Source organism: Drosophila mauritiana, chromosome X, assembly GCF_004382145.1.
Source record: "Drosophila mauritiana strain mau12 chromosome X, ASM438214v1, whole genome shotgun sequence".
Taxonomy (NCBI): Eukaryota; Metazoa; Arthropoda; class Insecta; order Diptera; family Drosophilidae; genus Drosophila; species Drosophila mauritiana.
In genome coordinates, this window is record NC_046672.1 from 17,986,369 (window position 1) to 18,006,715 (window position 20,347).

General features: G+C 39.8%; 1 protein-coding gene across 5 annotated transcripts; it reads left to right on the forward strand.

The window, feature by feature from the left end:
• Positions 1-1,310: 1,310 nt before the first annotated feature.
• On the forward strand, positions 1,311-20,321 carry LOC117148020 (frequenin-1). Of its 5 annotated transcripts, none has more exons than XM_033315186.1 (8): positions 1,311-1,664; positions 6,931-7,194; positions 13,482-13,506; positions 13,633-13,681; positions 14,197-14,286; positions 15,260-15,338; positions 15,458-15,546; positions 15,715-20,321. In XM_033315186.1, exons 2-8 carry the CDS (start codon positions 7,131-7,133, stop codon positions 15,880-15,882), a joined length of 564 nt encoding a protein of 187 aa, XP_033171077.1. In that variant the 5' UTR covers positions 1,311-1,664; positions 6,931-7,130; the 3' UTR covers positions 15,883-20,321. The 5 variants fall into 5 exon arrangements, with proteins under 5 accessions (XP_033171077.1, XP_033171078.1, XP_033171079.1 ...); XM_033315187.1 differs by having other exon boundaries at positions 1,311-1,528; XM_033315188.1 differs by having other exon boundaries at positions 1,311-1,524.
• The last annotated feature ends 26 nt before the right edge of the window (positions 20,322-20,347 follow it).

Consider the following 20,347-nt stretch of genomic DNA (forward strand, 5'->3'; position numbering starts at 1 on the left):
CGAAGTAAAAGCAAACACAAATCCATCTGATTCAAAAAAAAAACTAGCTCTTTTTAATTGCAACTGAAAAATATTTGAAATTGCCTTGGATTGTGATAAATCGACCATTTCCATCTGAATGAATAAACACAGCATTTTTTAATGGTAAATGTGGGTCGTAAACTACAAAATACACTTCGTTTTATTAGCATTTTCGAATTTATTAATCGACCTATTCGAATTAACCTTAAAACGTTTAAATATTTATGTATTTAAGCTAACAATGAAATGGAGAAGAAATTATGAAAAGCTAATTTGAATGGAGTATTTATTAAAATGAAATTTAGGTTTTGAGATTCTCTGCTCAAGTTTCTTTTAATTGTGGTTACTTGCAATACAATACAAGAATTTTTAGTTTTTAAAAGTGTATTTTACTAGATTCCTTAAAAAATTCGTTTATTAAAATGTAAAATTAAGCCAATAAACAACTGGCAACCCAACAATAATGGAAAATTTCAAGAAATAAAAGTTAACTAAACTAAATTCAAAACTAAATGTTGGAAAATTTATTCGATAGACGGAAAATCGTCGCTTTCCATTGGGAAGTGCTGTTATTTTCGCTGTGTGCTGAAAAGTGGGGGGGAAATTTATCGCTAACTGCTTGGCTGATTGTCCCAGTTCTTGTTCGACTTTTCCGAGCTCTTTGGCGATTTGGGCTCTTATCTAAGACCATTGCCAGCTTCTGGTAATTGTCGATGGCTCCCGCTGCAGAACTGGTGTCCACGGGTTTGCCATTCTCGCTTCCATGGAGTTCAATATTCACCAGGGGTGCCTGTTTTTGGCCCATTTTTGCGCTGGCTTTTCGGTTTTCCTCCTCTAACATTTCTTTTTTGGTCCTCCGCAGCTGCTAAACTCTTCGAGTTTTTTTGTTGTAAGTTCTTGCAGCTTTTAACACGCACACAGCGGCACCTCAACACGCACACAACGAGCCGCGTGTGAAGAGAGCGGGAGAGCGAACGTCGGTGACTGGGTGAGTGTGGTGAAAAGCTTCGGTGCCTGCGCCTTCGTCATCGTTTCGAGTGGTGAGTTCGCTGGAATGCCTGCATTTGTGTGCGTTATATAAGTCGGTTATGAGTCGCGAGTGCCGTACTGTGTTAAGCGAAGTGGTGGAAGGAAGGGGGCGGTAGGAGAACTCACCACGGCCCATTGAGAATGTTACCAAAAAAGTTCTCAGTTGTTGATAGCGCACACACATATAGGCAGCCGTTTGGCCGTACTGCCGCACATTCCGCCGTATTCCATATTCCGTATTCCGTTCGCCGTGGAGCGTGCAGAGCGCTTTCAGTCGCTGATTTGACCGCCAAACAAACGCAACGCAGCTCGGCAGGTTTTTAAGTTTACAATCCAATCGCTGGTTCGCAACCACAACAACAAAAGGACAAAGCGCGCTCTCCGGTCCACGGAAATCGACAACAACAATATTAGCCGCCAGTGGCAGCAACAAACAACCAACAATAACAAAATAATAAAGCAATTACCTAAAGAGTTGGTTTGTTTTCCTTTTTTTTCCAAGTTCCAATCCTGCAAAATAGTTGACATTTTTTTTCGGTTAAATAATACGAACGCAAGCAAACAAAGCAAAAATAATAAATTATAATAAAGAAACAAATACAACAAGCAAAAAAGTAAGCAAAAGTGCGAAAATTAAATGAAAACATTAGTTGTGCCGCAGAACAAAAAAAAAAAAAACAAAAAACAAAAAGAAACAATCAACAAAGGGATCAAGTGTTTATTTATATTTGTGTAGCATACTTTTGTGCGGCAGTCAAAGATTAATTTACACAAAAGGGATCCGCACACACACACACCCACGCACACACACACCCGCAGGCAGACAGGGAAAGAGATAGCTAGCGGGGCGCCAGAAAGAGAGGGCAAGACGAAGGTTACTTTCGCATTTATGCATATGGGATGCCTTCGGTTTGGTTGGGGTTTTTAGTTTTGGTTTCGGTTTTGGTTCTGCCATTCGTTATGCTTACAAAACTTGACCCAAATTTACGTTTTGCGGTCCAGCAGCTGCCGCTAAATAAAAAAAAATATACACATATATATAAAAAAAAACGCCCGCGGGGGCGGTGAGGTGGGTCGAATGGGGGGGTTGGGCAGCGAGACAACGTGGAAGGATTATGTAAACAAAAATAAGTTTCCCAGCCCAGCGAGAACTTGTGTCGCGACGCTTAGACTTAAACTCCAAGGACTCGGTTTTCTCATTTTTCACTTGGGGGGCAGGCACCTCGAAGTCCCCGTTTCCATTCCCCTCTAACATCCATCAATGGCCGCAATCATCCGCACACAATCCGTCCGTAATCACAAATGCAGTCCCCACTCTCACCTTGCGTGTCATTTCCTCGTTTCTTTTTTTTTCGTCCCCCAATCCTTTTCCTCTTTTTTTTTGCGAGTGACAAAATAAAGGGGCAGAACAAATCGAAACACGGCGCTACAAAATGCATTTTAATTTGCATCAATTATTTGATAATTGGCCATGGCCAAAACGGCTGCACAAATCTGGGATTCGGCACGAAAATAGCTGCAATAGCCAGATTCAGGACGGATCTTATCCTCCCTCATTTGCAACTAAATTGGCCAATCTGTCCGGTCTTAATAGATGCAATCTGCCCTCACTTGACGATCTGCTAACTGGGATATTTGATAACGCAAGATGTGACCACCAAATGTCCAATTATGCTATTTCAACTGCTTATTCAATTATATTCAATTATAGTAAGCCATTTTAAAGTGATGTTACTTTAAGATATTCCTCATAAATAGACTTCAAGATCCTTTAAAGTTCTATCCCAATTTAAAGGTTATAACTGCTTTTATCATGTTTAAAAATTTGTTCTTACATTTCTTTGAGGTTTTACAAAACAGAAAAATTTAATGTTATTGTCTTGTTGACATATTTAAAAAGGATTTATTCATCCATAAATTTGTAAGTTTAACTTTAAATGGTTTCCATGTTCTAATTGGCTTGTTTAATTTCCAAGACCAACTTTTGCGACCAATGAAGTATAACTGCTTAGTTAAAATCTGGAAATTTCAGCAATTAGACGCATCTGAATAATTTCCGAGTATTAAATGCATAGCTCAAATGCTAACAAGTTGAGCCAATTAAAAATTTCCAACTTGCTTTAGTGCCATATTCCTAGTAAATTTATTTCATTTTCTTGGTATTTAGTTGGCCTGGTTTCAGTCTGCTTTTCTAATTTCCAAATTAATGCTAAGTTCATGGTGATAATGTACGAATTAAACCAATTATAAATTTTCACATTTGCCGCTCGTTCAATTCGCAGTACATTCATTTCAATTACTTGTCAGTTAGCAGCCTCGAAAATATTTTTGGCATCTGTCCGATTTGCTAATTTCGAAATTCATGTTAAATTGCACTTAGCCCGTTGCCATGAATATTTCAATTGTGATAGCAGCATTTATTTGCTAAGCCCTGCAATCCCAATCACACTTTCCTCCCAGGAATTTCACATTTAAATGCTCGGCGGAATTTCCATTGCCAAGATGAGTTGCCAAACCCCCCATCCCCCCGCTCTTGGCCCGGCCTAATCCAATCGCCTTAAGGTAGGCACTGACATTTAGGCAATCCCTCGATACTCTGGTTGCAGTCCGTCCGCCATGTCTATCCGGCCATCCGCCATTTTTAGGACCTTCGAGATCTTTTGCCGCTCTTCGAAATCTTCGAAATTCTCGAATTCTGCATTGTTTGCATCGAGACTTTCGCCCCATATTGGGGCGAGTGGGCGGGGTTCTTGTCATCCCATCCCTGAATGTGGCTGACTGTGGGTGTAAAAATTAATTTACCACCTCCGCTGGTGATGCGGGGTGATGGCACCGCCTTTGTGGGCTCCGCATCTTGGGTTCCCTGCCTCCTGCCAGCTCAATCTTCATTTGCATTTATACACAGACAGAAATCGGTAATTCCTTGCTTAAAGGCCAAACTGTGGTAATCGCCCGAGAACTAACAAATTGCAGTTCGGATTTAAAATAAGCATAAAAGCTACAAAATCCTTTAAATCTACTAGCTTTGCTTGCAACACAAAAACTGTGAATAAAACGAGGTTGTTTGCATTAATAGTTTGGTATATTCAGAACTTAACGCAGATTGAAATTGTTGGGAAGCTTAAAATTCAGCAATTTCGAACGCTAATCAATAAATTATTCACTTCTATGTTTGTTTGTTCACTCTATAAACAATTTACCTCAAGATAAAAGGTTTCCTTTTGTGGATATAGATTGTGTTTTTAAATCGCTCTATCATTCCTTTTCATTGCTTTTACTTTTAGACAACGCTTTAAATAATTTGCTTACAATGTTGAATAGACTATAGGTTTGTTTTGCCAGTGTAGCCCAGCTTTCGGGTATCGTTTACAATCCATTTCATTCGAATAAGTTTGCGCGTCGCTCCGTTCCATTCACTGCGTTCCGATCCTGATCCCCCTGGCCATGCCCACATCCACATCCATTTCCATTCCAATTCCTTCAACGCCCATTTCTTCGCCCTTTTTCCCATTTTCGGTCCCACTTTTGTTGGCAAGTGTAGATGAGTGCGAGAAAAGTGTTGCATGCTCGCGGGCTAAACGCGAGATGAACACGCAGCTGAAGGATAAAAAGGAGGCGGCTGGCTCAAGAGGGGGAGTGGCCGAGGCAGCAGGGGGCGGGGTGGGCAAGACAACAACAACAACAACTGCAGGCAGTATGAAAAATAAGCACACACCCACACACACGCACACATAGACAGCGAGAAGCATGGAAGAAGGACACATTCAGACAGATAAACGAGTCGAGTTACAAGCCAGGACTTTTTTTTTTTGGCCAGCGGAGGGCCAGGGGAGGGGGAGGAGAGGTAGATAGCGAGGACCTGCTGCTATCTGCATCCCTGTCTAAATAGTGCCATCCCGCTCGTTGGCACTGCATTAGCAGCCAGCTGTGAACGAAATAAACGTAAAAATATTTTTAGTGTGAACAAATTTGAGCTCGTCGCTCGTTGTAAAAGGCAACACAGAATGAAACTGAAACACTGCGACAAACGCACACAGACACACACATACACACTCACACGCACGCGGCAGCACACCTGACATGATAACACACACACACACGCAGAGGAACAAACTGTGTTTAGTTAGCAAATGCCAATGGCTCATGTTCGCAGGGCAGAGAGGGAGAGAGAGAGAGAAAGGAAGAGACAGAGAGAAAGGGAGAGAGTAGGAAAGTGAGTGTGTGTGTGTGTGTGGGTGTATCACTTTGCGTGTCTCTGTGTGCGACAGTTTTGTAAACAAACAAAGTCAAAAGCAACAAGAATTTTACACGACTTGAACGAAGATATTGGAGGGCCTCTCTCTCTGCTGGCTGGCAGCCTTTACATAATTGTGCCCAGCCCTACAATAAAAAAGAGTTCATTAAAAGCGAAAGCAGGTGACCCCATTTACCTCAAGTTACTCGCCATATTTGTTATCCTGCGAAAGGGATATGAAAGTCATTTCAGGCATTTCTTAATGCCAAGGCGCCTGCCATGTGAGAGTTTTCCTCAGTTCCTCAGTTAATGGGTAAATAGTTCGAAAAACCTGAAGATACTTTCTTATAAAGATACTTATTTGAAAGATACGTTCGCTTATACTCAAACGTTGGATTTAATTAGCTAATTAAGCACATAACCTCCAGTAATTCCTTATATTTATCACAAATAGATTGAATTAGTTGGGTTTAAACATATTTCCTATCAGCTAATAGCACTTGAAAAGGTTCCCGATTTTCCCCGATCAATTGGTTTGATTTGAACACAATTCCGCAGCACAAATTAAGTTTCGTGCTGCCAGGAAGGGATCATCTCGGATTTCTGGCGATGAACAGCAGTTCCGTCACGTTTTCCACCAGCTCCTGACTTTTCCCCGGGGATTGAGTGTTTTTGATTTCGTTTGCTGCACTTGATACGACCGCTTTGCATGCGACATCTCGGCGGGATTGCATCTGAAATTAACAGAATTTATTTCATTGCATACCACGGAGCCCCCTTTCCCCACCTTCCCCCTTCCACCGCTTCGCTCTCCTTTTTCTCTGGAGGCAGAGAGGAGAAAAAATACAAAGGCAACTTATTTTTATGCCATTCGCGTCAACCGCAGAAGGCAACAGAGGGAAACGCCCCCACATCCAGCCCCCACATCCACCCCCTTTGGCACACACAGGGTTAAGTTTTTTATGCGCTTTTGTTTGCATCCTCTGCAGCGGGCCACGCCCTCCGCCCTCTGCCCAGCCCCATCCCATTCCGCCCACATCTAGACGATTTTTTTTTTTGTTGCCAACTGTCATGAAAAGTTCGAGTCGAGAGTTGACCTGAAAAGTGTCGCTCTGTGTATTTTTATGCCTTTCAATACCCCCAAAACCCCACCCCCCCGCGTTCCACCCCTGGAAAAGCGACCCTTTTTTCGGCACGCCTCTGTCCTCGTTATAATCATAGTGCGGCGTTGTTGTTGTGTGGGGAAAATCACTAATTGAACAGCGACAAAAATCCAAGTAAAAATAGTTTTTAATCAAAGGACACAGGACATGGGGGATTATCGATGGGTTTTTGATGGATGAGCCTCCTGCGAGTGGTGGGGCCAAAATGAAAATCCAACTGAACTTGAAGCATCCTTCGCATAAGATCTATTCACACTCCTTTTAAGCGCCACTCGAGAAGTTTTTGAGCCGGGAAAAAGTGCGGCCAGAACTTTTCATAAACTATCTTGGCCAGTTATTGAGATGCAACAAAATTGAACCCATATATATGTATGAATATATATATATAGATTTAATATCAGCAAATATGCCGTGAACTATGCACCATACTTTCCTACTTTCCTCGCATTTAACTTTCTTTTTTTTTATAACAAAATTATAAAGCATATTAAAATACTTATGGCAAACTTTTGAATAACCGAAACAAAAGCAACTACAAAAATTGCAAAGTAAAACGAACTTGGGCAGCGCAAAAAAGTTTGCCACTAAAAAGCAATAGCAGTCAAGTGCAACAACAACAAATAACAACAACAACACAAGAGGTAGAACGACAACAACAACTAGGGAGCCACAACAAGAACAACATGGGAAAAAAGAGCTCCAAGTTGAAACAGGATACCATCGATCGCTTAACAACGGACACATACTGTAAGTAAATCGCACTTTAATGTCTCAATATTCAATTATCAAGTGGTACAGTGCGTTTCAGCAGCACAAGTACTCAATTATATAGCTGTACAGTGCGTTTCAGCAACATAAGTTCTGAATTATCTAGTGATACAGTGGGTTTCAGCAGCATAAGTACTCAATTATCAAGTGATACAGTGCGTTTCAGCAGATACATGTTCCATTTTTAATGGATATAGATAGATAATAATCATTTAAACTACCATTTTTATGCACATTTAATTAAAGTTAATTAAAGCACAAGTGGCATATTAATAATAAATATTAAAAATTGTAATGAATTGAATTAATATATATTAATCTATATACATCAAAGAGATATATAATTGTATATATAATTATAAATGTTACTGCAACTGTGATTGAACAAAGTTTGCCCAATTATGATATTTTAATTTTAACCCAGTACTTATACCAAAACATTTAATACCCCTTTAAATGGTGGCTTAAATTGCACTTTATAAATTCTTTTTGCTATACTTTATCCCTGAAATCAAGGACCTCAACTGTACCGTTAATCACCAGGATTGCTTACAAAAATTGGCATTTATCCTTGGTAACTCAGTTCGCTTAATAGACACTATATCAATTCCACAGCTACCTCATTTTATTATTTTCCCATCCACAATGTCTGCAGCGTGTTTTTCCTGCCCTCGCACTTTGATTTACCTTGTAATAATTCCGTCTTCTTATTTATTTATTTGTTTGTTTGTTTGTTTTGCCCAGACATTTATGCCCTCTCTCTTCATTATTTTTTTTTCATTTTTTTTCTCCTTCTGCCCCAAACTCATTTACCATTTTCCTTCGATTGGCAGCTTACCCCATTTCGATTTGTTTTTGTTTTCGTTCGCCGAGCATCAATCAAAATACGCAAAGGTGCAGACATTTTCCGATAACCAGATAGCCGGAGATATCTGGTAGCTCGATAAATGCATAATTCAAAAGTGTTTTCCCAGCCAACTTATTCATCAGCGACGGCGACTGACTCATCAGTCATGGCCGCGTTGGCAATAAAGTCGCCCCAACTGACGGCGAACATCTGAGCCCGATTCGATTTGATTCGATTCGATTCGATTGAGAAACTTGGGATTAGCCAGCCAGCCAGATCAAGTTCGGAGTGCATAGATGGAGTGCGAAAGGATCCTTCGTCCTGCGGCTATTGAGTTACCCCGTGCTGGATACAAGGGGGGTGAGCACTTGACATTTATGGTTTAATTTTATCGCATTTTCCTGTAGCCACTTTTGCTGCTACTTTGTTATAAATTGACATGTTATTGTTGCTGAAACTGACAGCTGCAGTTATGGCTGCTTTCGACTTGAGCTTGGCTAGAAAAAAGCGTTGGCGTTTCAGTGGAATAGATATTTCGAAGGATATCATAGCCCGAGCTATAAACTTGGCTATAAATCACAGCGCTTAAGTTCTAGAAATCAAGTCTATACAGGGATAACTCAATGAAGGTAGCAGTAATCAGGAATGATAGGGTTGCCCTCTAAATAATATTCCTTCTACAAAAGTCACATCTCGAAAGCGGCAACACTTTTGGAACTGCACTTCACGTTTATGGTAATGCAGCTCACCTTTTACGACCTCTTCAACCCACAAAGTTGAACATTAATTGTATGCTTTGTTGCTACGTTTCACCTGTTGTTGTGGCTAACTCTTGTGGCCCGTACAATGTGTTGTGTTAACTGTTACTATTAGTTACTACCTTTCAGTTTACGTGCCCCGCTACCGATTTCCGTTACGTGTTGTATCTCGTTCTGTAACTCGTTCTGTATCTCATTCTGTATCTCGTTTTGTAGCTCCTTTTGTAGCTGCTGCTTTTACTGCTAAGCAGGACATTACATTTACTTAGCTGGAACCGAGCTTTTGGTCCTTTTTGTGTTTCGGCCATTTGGGCTTCTTAAAAATGCAAGTCAGAAACTTTTCGAGCCCCAAACTTTTGTGACTAATTGCTTTCGTTTGCCTCCTCGCTGTGTTTTCTTATTCTGCGGTCCCCACCGAGGTCAGGGGTTAACCCGGAGGGGGTCGGGGCGCTCGACGGGCGTATAAATAATTACCGCTGGGCATTTGGGGGCACCTGGCCGAACAAAAAAAAAAAAAGAAAAGGAAAAACAGCTGGAAAATAAGGTAGAGGACGGAGGAAAAGTGTTGACAGATTGCTGCCAAAGTTTTCACCGTTTTTTAATGGCTTCTCCTTGAAGTTGTTTGTCTTGGCTGGCTGGCTGGCTGGCTGGCTGGCTGGCTGAGCTGCGCTGAAATGGAATTCATTGGGCTCTGCTTAAATATGCAACTCAATAATTGTAATCCTCTTGCCTCGAATGCTCCACCGCCCCCAAGCCGAAAAGCCCATTGTGTGTTTGTGCAACAGCTGCTGTTTGGCAGAGATTTGCTTGTCCAAGCAAAGCAAATGAATCAACTAAGGACTCAATTTATTGCCAACGGGTCGTATGAACAATTTCTGCTGGCCTGCGTCAATATTTGTCCTGTCCATTGACATGCCAATCAATTGGACATTAAACTAACCCTCAGCGCCCATCGTCTTAGCCCTTTGCAGCCGTAAACTAGCCCCCCCCCCCCACTACCTTTCCCTTCCGCCTCACAACTGAATAAATAAATAAACGGACAGAAATTTGATTAGTTCAGGCGAGAGGAGGGGTGGTAGCAAATGCAAATTCTCCAGTGCGTTTGGGCCACACATTCATCCATCCATGGTGGCTCGAATTAGGGTCGAAAGCAGCAGTGCCCGTGGCTAACTGAAATGCAGTTAGGAGTGCAAAGGGTTCTCGTGTTGTTAGTTGTCTAAGCCAAATATCCCCAACACTTTCTGGCGCAATTTGTACCAAATGTGACTTAAGGATTACTCGATTTTATGTATATTTTCAAATTTTGTCAATGTTTATATGTTTAAGGGCAAATGACAACGTGATGGAGTATCGTATTATTTATTATCTGTTTCGTGGCGAATTTTGCACTAAAACACAAACTTGGTTGGCTTCAATTTCAATCAATTCATAATTCGATTACGAACCCAACCAGGTGTGACATTCTATTGTTGGCCAGATTTCCACTACATTGTTTTAATCATTTCATGTTCGGGATTTTCGGCAATGAAGCAAAATGTTCTAGCCATTTGGTCGTTATAACTTGGCTTAAATAATATTTGTAGGCAAAATAATGGCTTTTAGGTATTGGGTACAGTCTTAACGTAACGTATGTTTCCAAACTGCAATAATTTATGGCCTTAATCACTTTTTAAGCTGTAAGTTTTGTAGCAAATTCGTAAGATATTTCATTCAAAATGATTGTTCAAATATTATTAAAACAATCAATTTTGGAATGCCAAACTGTGGTGTCTACGCACTGGGTTTATTACTTATTTAAATTGAATTTAATTGGAAAAACAATTGCATAAGCCATGTAAAGCGGAAAATATGAATAAACAAACGATTTGAAAATGATAACAATTTCGCCAGCAGTAAATTGTTTATGCGCATAGAATTCGATGGCAATTAAATGCATATTTTATTTTAGCCCTACGCCGATAGGAAAAGCAGGCAATTAAAACATGAAAAATGCTATTTGTACAATACTATTAACTCGACCATGACAAACATTGTTATTTAAAATACATTTTATACCACGCTGTGATTGCGGAAAAGCCGCTGGAATGGGCAACATTCAAATGGCCCAGCGGAATGAATATGTTATGCTCGGTCATCAATCGATTGGCATGGGTGCGGAAAGGGGGGTGGGGGGTGTATTGCACCACATATTGCCACATTCCTTGCAAAAAGGTGAGCCACTACCAGTGCCACCCGCACCCACATCCTGCCATGCTGATCCGCAATCTTTTTCAAGCCAACTTGAGCTGACAGAATGACTCGTGCTATATGCGAATGACAATGCATTTCGGATGGGGGGCGGTAAACTGGAACCGATGGCAACAAGTCGTATGAGCAATATGCTGTTTATTTACAATCAATACAGGCGAACAAGTGACGCCGCAGAGGCATACAACACAAAAAAAAGAAGAAACGATGGGGGAAAATGAAAGGCACACACAATGCTGCCCCTTAAATGCCGTTATATTTTTACATGCCACACGTCAATAATACAAAAAGGCAGAGTGGGTCCTGTCTCTCAGTCGGTGTGTTGGTCCTTTAGCCAGGCTATCGATTACCAATCAATTCTGCTCCTGGCGCTGGCTGTGCCAATTGTGTTGACTCCGCCGGATTGACATTCCCTGCGGGATAAGGACAACACATAATGGATCAAGGATATTCCCAGGGGCATGGGTGGGGGATATAATAGAGGGGATAAAACCCACGAAGCGCTCTTTTTTCTGCGGCTAATTAAAATGCAAATGCTGCAGCGATTCCTTTGCCAGGCAGCTAATCAAAATGAAAAATGATAACCAAGCTGAAGGAAACAGAATGAAAATGAGTGCAATGCTTTGGGAATAGCACTTAAAGTTAGGGAAGTTAACGATTTTTCCAAATTAAATTATACTCATTTGTATGTAGGTTCTTATTTAAATTAAATATTGAAAATATTTGCAATTATTCTGGGAACTTCAACTTTGCAATAAATTTAAAGGGGCGTCTTTACACAGTTGTGCCGCATTTCTTTCAGTGCATTTTCTTTGGTGCATGTGGCTGGGCACGCAGATGATATATGAACCACCGTGCCATGAATAATGCGAGTGGCCGCAGCAGATAACTGGCAGCCATCGAGTCAATAGCCCGTCTCCAGCTCCGTTTCCAATTGCCCAGCTCCCTGGGGGCGTGTCTCCGCCCACCCATCCCCGCCCCCACCTAGCCACCTCTTCACGCCGCCCCAAATGGCCGGCCATTGACCACGCAACACCACCCACCCCCTCAAAAGCAATTCGAATGTGTGTAATTTTGCGTGAATTTATGTTTTCATTTTTGTTTTTCTGTTTTTTTTTATTTTCTGTTTTCCAATTGCCTGGTCCTGCTGGTCAGGGAACATGTGCGCCATTCACACGCCCAGGAGTCAGTCGGAGGACCTGGGATCAGGATACGGCCGCGGTCAGGTTGGACCTCCCAAAGGGGCTGAGCGGCGTTTAAACGTTTGGTAAACGGCCATTAGGCCAACGGCAATGGCAATGGCCAAGCAAAATGGGGGAAAAAGAAAGCAAACAGAGAACATTTTATGCCAGCAAAACAAAGAACATTTTTATATGCATGAATGGTGGGCAAGAAGGTGGTGGAAAATCAGAGAAAGTCCAGGCAGAGGAGCAGGAGGAACAGGAGGAGCAGGTCCAGATGAAGCCCTGGGCGTGGTCGAAAGACAATGAAAGATAATTCAGGACTCGAACCGAATGAGTTCAGCATTTGCATATGCGAGGAGTGTGGAGGGGGCACATAGAAATGGATAATGAAGAGGTCATTCCGGGAATTCTCCTAGCCCCAACCCCCACCTAACTACCACCCCCTATTACCCCCTACCACTCCGCCTCCCATCGAACACCAATCAATAATGAATGAATAATTTAGCAACGATGATTTCATTAGTTGTGCGGCAGAGAGAAAATTGATTTAGAAGCCAGCAGTCCCAACTATATGGAATATATGTAGTATAGCCTCCAGCAACAATTACTTTTAATAGTGAATGCCATATTCTTTGGCAAGCTATATAATTTTCTTTAATGCCATGCTTTATTTTATTTTATAATAGAGCAATTAACTACTCTTCTTGAAGCTACCATTAAGTTGTAACTAAATAATATAAACGTGCAAGGCACTTTAAATCTTTTGGCTTATGTTATATACACCTGTGAAATCTACATGTGTATACTACATAATTAAATAATATAATCAGTAGTGTAACTAATAACTAGATTAAATCCCAAACTGCTGGCCAAAAGTATCGAAAATTCAAGCCAGCTGGTAGCATTTGATAACCGAAAGTTGGAATTTAATCCGATGTTATTTGTAATTCCCAAACCCTTCATCAGCCTTTGTGGATTTGGTGACAGCTCGTGTGTAAATAAACAATTGACGGAAAAAAGCCATTGCTATTGTCAGCTGGCATGGCAGGTTCGAAACGCACTGTACCATTCGAATAGCAACACGGCCCACACGAATTTGTGTGCTCAATTGAACGGTTTAGCATATTCGGCCAGAAACAATTCAAAATAATCCACTCGCACCTTGTAAATATTTCAAATACCGCATAAAAATTTAATCCACTTCGATTTTCTGTTTGTTTTCATTTGCAGTCACAGAGAAAGAAATACGTCAATGGTGAGTTGGCTGGCAAAAATGCCAGCGGGCGGCATATCTGGCAGATATATATCTAAATATATATACATATATATAACATATCCGCGAATTAACTGAATATAAATCAAACATTTTCGCACCCGCCAGGCACAAAGGATTCCTGAAAGACTGCCCCAACGGCCTGCTCACGGAGCAAGTGAGTATATCGGATATGTGTCCTTAAACATCCTTTAGGCGCAGTCGACTGTATGTGTGTGTGTGTGTAAATTGGCCACCTGAGCGTGGCCAATTCATTTAAGTCAAACGGTTAATTAAGTTAATTTTCCGTCTTGCACCCAAACTCGCCCCTCCACTCGATTTATGTTTGCTAATTCCACGACAGCAGCCATATCAGACATGAGAGGTCCTTCGCCAGGATAACACAAATACAAGTGGAGGTCTTGGGGTTGGCCAAATGTGTTGACGACCCCCGGCTGCTAATGACATTGCCTTTGTGGATGTCGAAGTGGATGTTGTTGTTGTTGATGTTGCTGCTGTCGTCGTCGGCTGTTTGTTGATAATGAAGTTTATTAATGCGCGCATTATTCAAACACGAACACATACGCATATGTGGCACGCCCCTAATTGATTCATCTACATTTGTCTTTCGCCTCCTTCTTCGTTTCTCCATTTCTCCATTTCTCCGTCTATCTGTTTTTCCCCTTTTCTCAGGGCTTCATCAAAATCTACAAACAATTCTTTCCACAAGGCGATCCCAGTAAATTCGCATCGCTCGTCTTTCGCGTCTTCGATGAGAACAATGTGAGTATTCAATATATTCCAGATCATATTTCCCCAATAGAAACTGGGGCTGGCCACGCCCACAAACTAAAAAGTTTCCAATCCATTTGCGTTTGAAAGTTTTCCATAATTTTGTATATAACTAGTACAGCGGCACATCTTTTGTAAACTAAACATGCTATGCAAAAAGCAAATATTTGTAAAGCAGCATTTGTATTTATAAGATACAAATTGTTATTGCTCAGACTTTCATTCCCTACATTTGCCAACCCTAAAATATTTATAAAAGGCATTTGTTTGATTTGAAAGGGATTTTGTTGGCATAAACATAAATATGCAAAAGGATTTTCAGCAAAAGAAATATTTAACTGAAGTTTTTATACGCTTAACATCGAATGATTTGTATTCATGGGATAAAAGTTGCCATATTTTTTTGTTTATTTTTTTGTGGGGTAAATATTCAATTGAGGCACATTGGCAGGGCCAGGAAAAAATTGTGCAAGGAATTTGCTAGCATAAATCCAGATTTGTCAGAATATTTACAAACATTTTATTTAAGTTGGTACATGTTCCATTTGCTGTTTTCCCTAACAAAGTTAGGGGCTAGTTTTTCTCTCAGTGTGCTGACGTGGGCTAAAAATGTGAGACAGCCACAAAATAAACTGATTTTAGCTGGTTAATGCCCTTTACTCTCACCGCTGTTGGCCAGTTTATGGTGTGGGTGATCATAAATTTTGGCTGCTTTTGTTGTTCCTCGCTTTTATTATTTATGGACCATGGGCGTGGCCCGCCCCTTCGCTACCCTCCCCGCCCGAACAACCACAGAATGTCAACTGTCTGATGTCTGCACTGATTTGCTTTCTTTGTCTCTCCGCGTGTGTGTGTATGTGTGTCTTTTTGTGTCCTTACCGCTGTGTGTATGTGTGTGCGTGTGTGCCTGCTTTCTTCTCTCTTTTTTTCCCGGCCTTCCCGTTCCGTTTTTATGGCTCTCCAGGATGGCTCCATTGAGTTTGAGGAGTTCATACGCGCCTTATCCGTCACATCGAAGGGCAACCTGGACGAAAAACTGCAGTGTAAGTGGCGCCATGTTTTTCCACAAAATGAAAAAAAAAAACAAGAGCGCACAAAAACCCAGCTATCCATCAATACTTTCATTATTATTTTCTTGCCATTATTTATGCCTCAACCACAGGGGCCTTCCGTCTTTACGACGTGGACAACGATGGTTACATAACGCGGGAGGAGATGTACAACATAGTGGATGCGATCTACCAGATGGTGGTAAGTAGTTGGGTTTGAAGAACCTTACCCTTTTCCCTGCTAAATAGTAAAAGAGTTGAGCCAACTCAAGGTTAGGTTTAAAGTTACTTGTATGCTTAAGTTTAGCACGTTAAGCTAAGTAAAGATTTATCAATAATATTTGACATACTATTAATTATTTGAAAACAGGGGCAGCAACCGCAATCGGAGGACGAGAACACGCCGCAGAAACGAGTGGACAAGATCTTCGATCAGATGGACAAAAACCACGATGGCAAATTAACATTAGAAGAATTTCGTGAGGGTAGTAAAGCTGATCCACGTATAGTTCAGGCGTTAAGTTTAGGTGGTGGTTAAATCGATTAACAATGGCCGATTACCGATAACAGACCCAATTCCAATTCCACAAAAACCAAGCGCGCAATAAACTGAAATAAAAAGATATTGATACTGCAAGTTGATTGAAACCCGCTTAAAAAAAAACAAAACAAATTAAATAAAAAATATGGAAGTTTGTGGGTGGGGGCGGGTTGGTACGGTGCCACGCCCCTGCCGCTTCGTTTGCATTCGCTTCTCCACTCTTCACTCTCTCTTCTCTCCACGCTTTTCTCAATTCTCAATTCTTGATTCTCGATTCTCCGCGCGTCGCTTGCGACACTGAAGATGATAATAATTTTTTGATATATGGATAAAGAATAACTAACGAGATGGAAATCCAAACAAACGAACCGAAAAGAAATGAAAAGAAAAAACAAAAATCGAAAAAAACCGAAAGAAATTAATTTTTAAATATACACCAGAATATAAATATATAGGAAATCATGGCGTAGTCAGAGCGCAGTTCATAGCAATAATGGAAAAACAAAAAGATGAAAAAACGAAAAAAAAGTCGAAAGATAAATAAACTAATACTAAATTTAAATTAAATCGAGTGGCGCGGAGGCGCAAATCAATTTTTGAAGCATACACCAATTACGAGTAAACTAATTAAACCTACGATTAAATCAGCATAACTATACTAAACAATTAAACGATACAATTAGAGCCGAACTAAGCCTACGCATCAATTGTGCAGCCTTCGAAGCAAAGCGAGTTAAATAAACTCGATCCGAGTCAGCTAATTCCACTCACGACAGCCAACAGCAGCCACTATATCCACACTTAATAAATATATATATACATATAGATACAGTATCAATCCGATAAGTGGCCGCAGACAGGACGAACAGAGTTCAGAGTTCACAGTTTAGAGGGCATCGCACAGCAGAGGGGAGCTAGCTTAAAAATACCATAAAAAAAACACTTTAACGATTACGAGAGATACTTACACATATAACCCATTTCCAAGTGCATTCACTTTAGCTTATTTGAATAATCGAAGATGAGGTATAATGAGATTACACCACTCAATGTTTTCTGATTTCCATCAATACTAACACTAAAGTTTTTGCAAGTTTATGTAAAAAGAATGCTAAGCCAGAAGGTCTCGCTGTCCATAGCAACTTTCCTTTTATTCAAATTACTTCGGTACCCCAACTTCCGATATTCATTTGCTTTTATTGACCAGGACTTGTTTGAGAAATGAAAGAGGATTTATGAGCAAGTTCCATAACCAACCAGCACCAGCAGAAGTGTGTTTATTTTCAGGCTGAAATGCGAGGCAACCCATGTACTTTCAAGCCAGCTGCCTTGCAGTCATGAAACGCACCTTGATCGGCTTTTATGCAGCTCCCCTGCGAAAAGAGATTAAATCTGCAGATGAGTTTCGCCGGCGTACAAATAGTGTTGCATACCCAACAGGCGCAGAAAAGTGTTTGCTTTCGTTTGCTCGCTCTCAATCTCTCTCTCTGTCTCTTTCTACCTCTATCTATATTTCTTTCCCTCTCTCTCTCCATCTCTCTCTATCTGTAAATTCTGCTTTGCCTTGTTTTCCGTTAAGCGTTATACGTTCCCAACAACAATAACCAATCCAAACCAAACCAAAACCAAACCATATTTACAATAACAACAATAACAACACGAACATATTGACAATAGGCGGAGCAGGATGAGCAGAGAAAAAGGATATCCAAAGGTCTTGAGAACAGTGCTCAGAAATCCATGAATCCATGAACCCATGAACCCATGAACCTCAGCTCCAGAAGTCCAGAAATAGCTGCGAAGTGAAGCCATTAATAAATGATAAACTAATCAAAGAACGCACAGCTACAACCAGAGCCACATCAACAGCCAGAACATGAACATATATATATATACACAAATGTATATCCAATATCCTCGAGACGCAGCAGAAGCAGAAGAAGCATGGAAGTTGGAGCAGTTAGGAGATATATATGTATATATATACGAGTATAACAATGAAACAAATCCATCATACGATTTAATTTCTATTCTATATGCGGTTCAGCTTTATTATTGCATTGATTTTTCAATAAACCAGTCAACCGTTTTACTATTCCGATGACTATCTATAAATACTGAATCTCCCGCTTTCTCACGCCCCCCACCACCACGCCCCAAAGAAAATACAACCCGTTTAGTAGCCTTTGTGTAATCTAGATCTAGGGAGATTTCGGACTCCCTGAAAACACACAAGCACTAACACTAACCCAAACACACACACACTCACACGCTCACACACATACTGTATATCTATATAGTGCCTATGTATGTAGTAGTATTTCTTATGATTTCGCCTGCTTTGCCTTCTTTGAGAACGAACATTCCTAATTGACCGATTTACGTTTATCTTTTTTTATGCTTTCCATGTATTTAAGCACCGATCTAAAAGAATAAACACGATACAAATTCAAAAGTCAAATGCCGTGCAATCCAAACACTTTTCCCCAAACACTGACACACGCACCACACACAGAGCCATATGTATGTATATATAAATACATATATATATGTATATATATATATGTGTATGCCTAAACTTATATATACTCTATATAGTAAGCACAGCAATCGAAAGCAAGTTAAGGAACTATAACAAAACCAAAAATCGAATACAAAAACGCTTCTATAAACCTCACTGAAATTCTTCGAAGAAACAAACTGAAAGATACAAGATATAGTACACACACATACGCAAACTGACATACATAAACACACACTTGTACGAGTATATTAACAATAAACGTAATGCGAAAATTAATCAATAATTAAATAATTCGAAAGTGATATAGCTGACAAAACAAATGTGTCTGTAGTAGTCTAGTAGTTAAAAGAAATTGAAACGAATCGAAAAGAAACGAAAAAAAGGAAATTTATAAATAATATTAACTAAACTATTATATGTGACAGATTAAATTGGAGAAAAACGGGAAAAACGCAACGCAATTTTCACGTTGACCGCTCTTTTTTTTTGTAAGCAGGCGGCTGAGGCGGAAATAAGGAAATCAAACTGTAAATAACACTAAGTGAATCACGCACACCACAAGACACACCATCACACACACAAACACACACACACACACACACACATACCCACTTGCACACTGACAGAAACGAGGAGTACCGAATAAGTTTGTTAACACCAAAATATAACGGGTCTTAAGTAACGAAAAATAATTATAATATTAATGCGAAAAATGCAAATATGCAAAAATGCAGCCGAGAAGAAGTAAAATCATAAAAACAGTAAGTTAGAGCAAGGAATTTTTTTTGTGGATTGAATTGGATGGGTTTGCAATGAATCAAGTCAATTGTAATAGCCGACAAAATACGAGAATACGAGAATTATGAAATATTTATATTAATTTACAATGGGCCGGCGAGTGAAGCTTTTCCCGCAAACACACTGAAAAAAAAACAGTGAAAAAGCAGTGAAAAGCTGTGAAAAACCAGTTGCAGAAGTCGAAGATGAGTTTCTTTCCACCGCCGTTGACAAACCACACGAATGTCAAGTTAAACGTTTCACAAGCAATATTTTACATACTTATACATGCATTATATACACATATATACTTATATATATATATATATGGGTAAATATATATATAAATAAATATACGATAATAAATATATACATAACTTATATACACACTCCGCAATAACGAGTCGACCGGCTAAATAGACATAATAACTAAAATAAAATATTGCATGGCAGATACACAGATATCCAAGCGAAATGTCTGATAATGCGTGAATAGGCGTTTAAACCAGATGATAGCGGCAGATAGTGGGGAATTAATAACATTTTTAGTGATATTCTTTAGCAAACTTGAATCTGATTTCCTTGCTAAGAACAAAACGAAATGTATAAAGTCGCGAAGAATTCAAATCGAAAGCCGAAAATGTAACGAAAATAACATCAGTTTAAGCAAAAGGTCGTATATTTTACAAAAAAAAAGCAACAAAAACAAAAGCAACCAAACAAACAAAACGAAATGAAATGATATGCTAAAAAAGCGAAAAAAAAAAAACAAAAAATGAAATCAATTTTTTTCTCCCATTTATCTTGACTCGACTTTCATTTCGTTCGATATATCCTGTGTACTACTCTATTTGCCTTTACTTACCATCATTATTATGTCGATTGTTATTATTATGATTATATGGCAACGTCGATGATAACAATTATTGTGTAAACCTAAACACACATGCAAAACGTATAAGAAACATGAACATGAATGAGAACTTTATAGAACATACAAATGAAAATCAAATTCTTTTACCAAGAAAGAAACTTAATTATTTTTTTTTAAGTAATCGCCTAAGGGGGAATGGAAAATTTATCTTGTTACTGTCAAAAAAATATTACTTACTTCAAATAAAAATTTTAAAGCGAGCACCTAAGTCTCTTAATGCCTCAATT

Bases quoted from the DNA above. Each gene is read 5' to 3' on its own strand.
- LOC117148020 (XM_033315186.1), top strand. From the start codon at position 7,131: ATGGGAAAAAAGAGCTCCAAGTTGAAACAGGATACCATCGATCGCTTA. The intron at 13,507-13,632 runs GTGAGTTGGCTG...CGCACCCGCCAG, and splicing joins GAGAAAGAAATACGTCAATG to GCACAAAGGATTCCTGAAAG. The intron at 14,287-15,259 runs GTGAGTATTCAA...ATGGCTCTCCAG, and splicing joins GCGTCTTCGATGAGAACAAT to GATGGCTCCATTGAGTTTGA.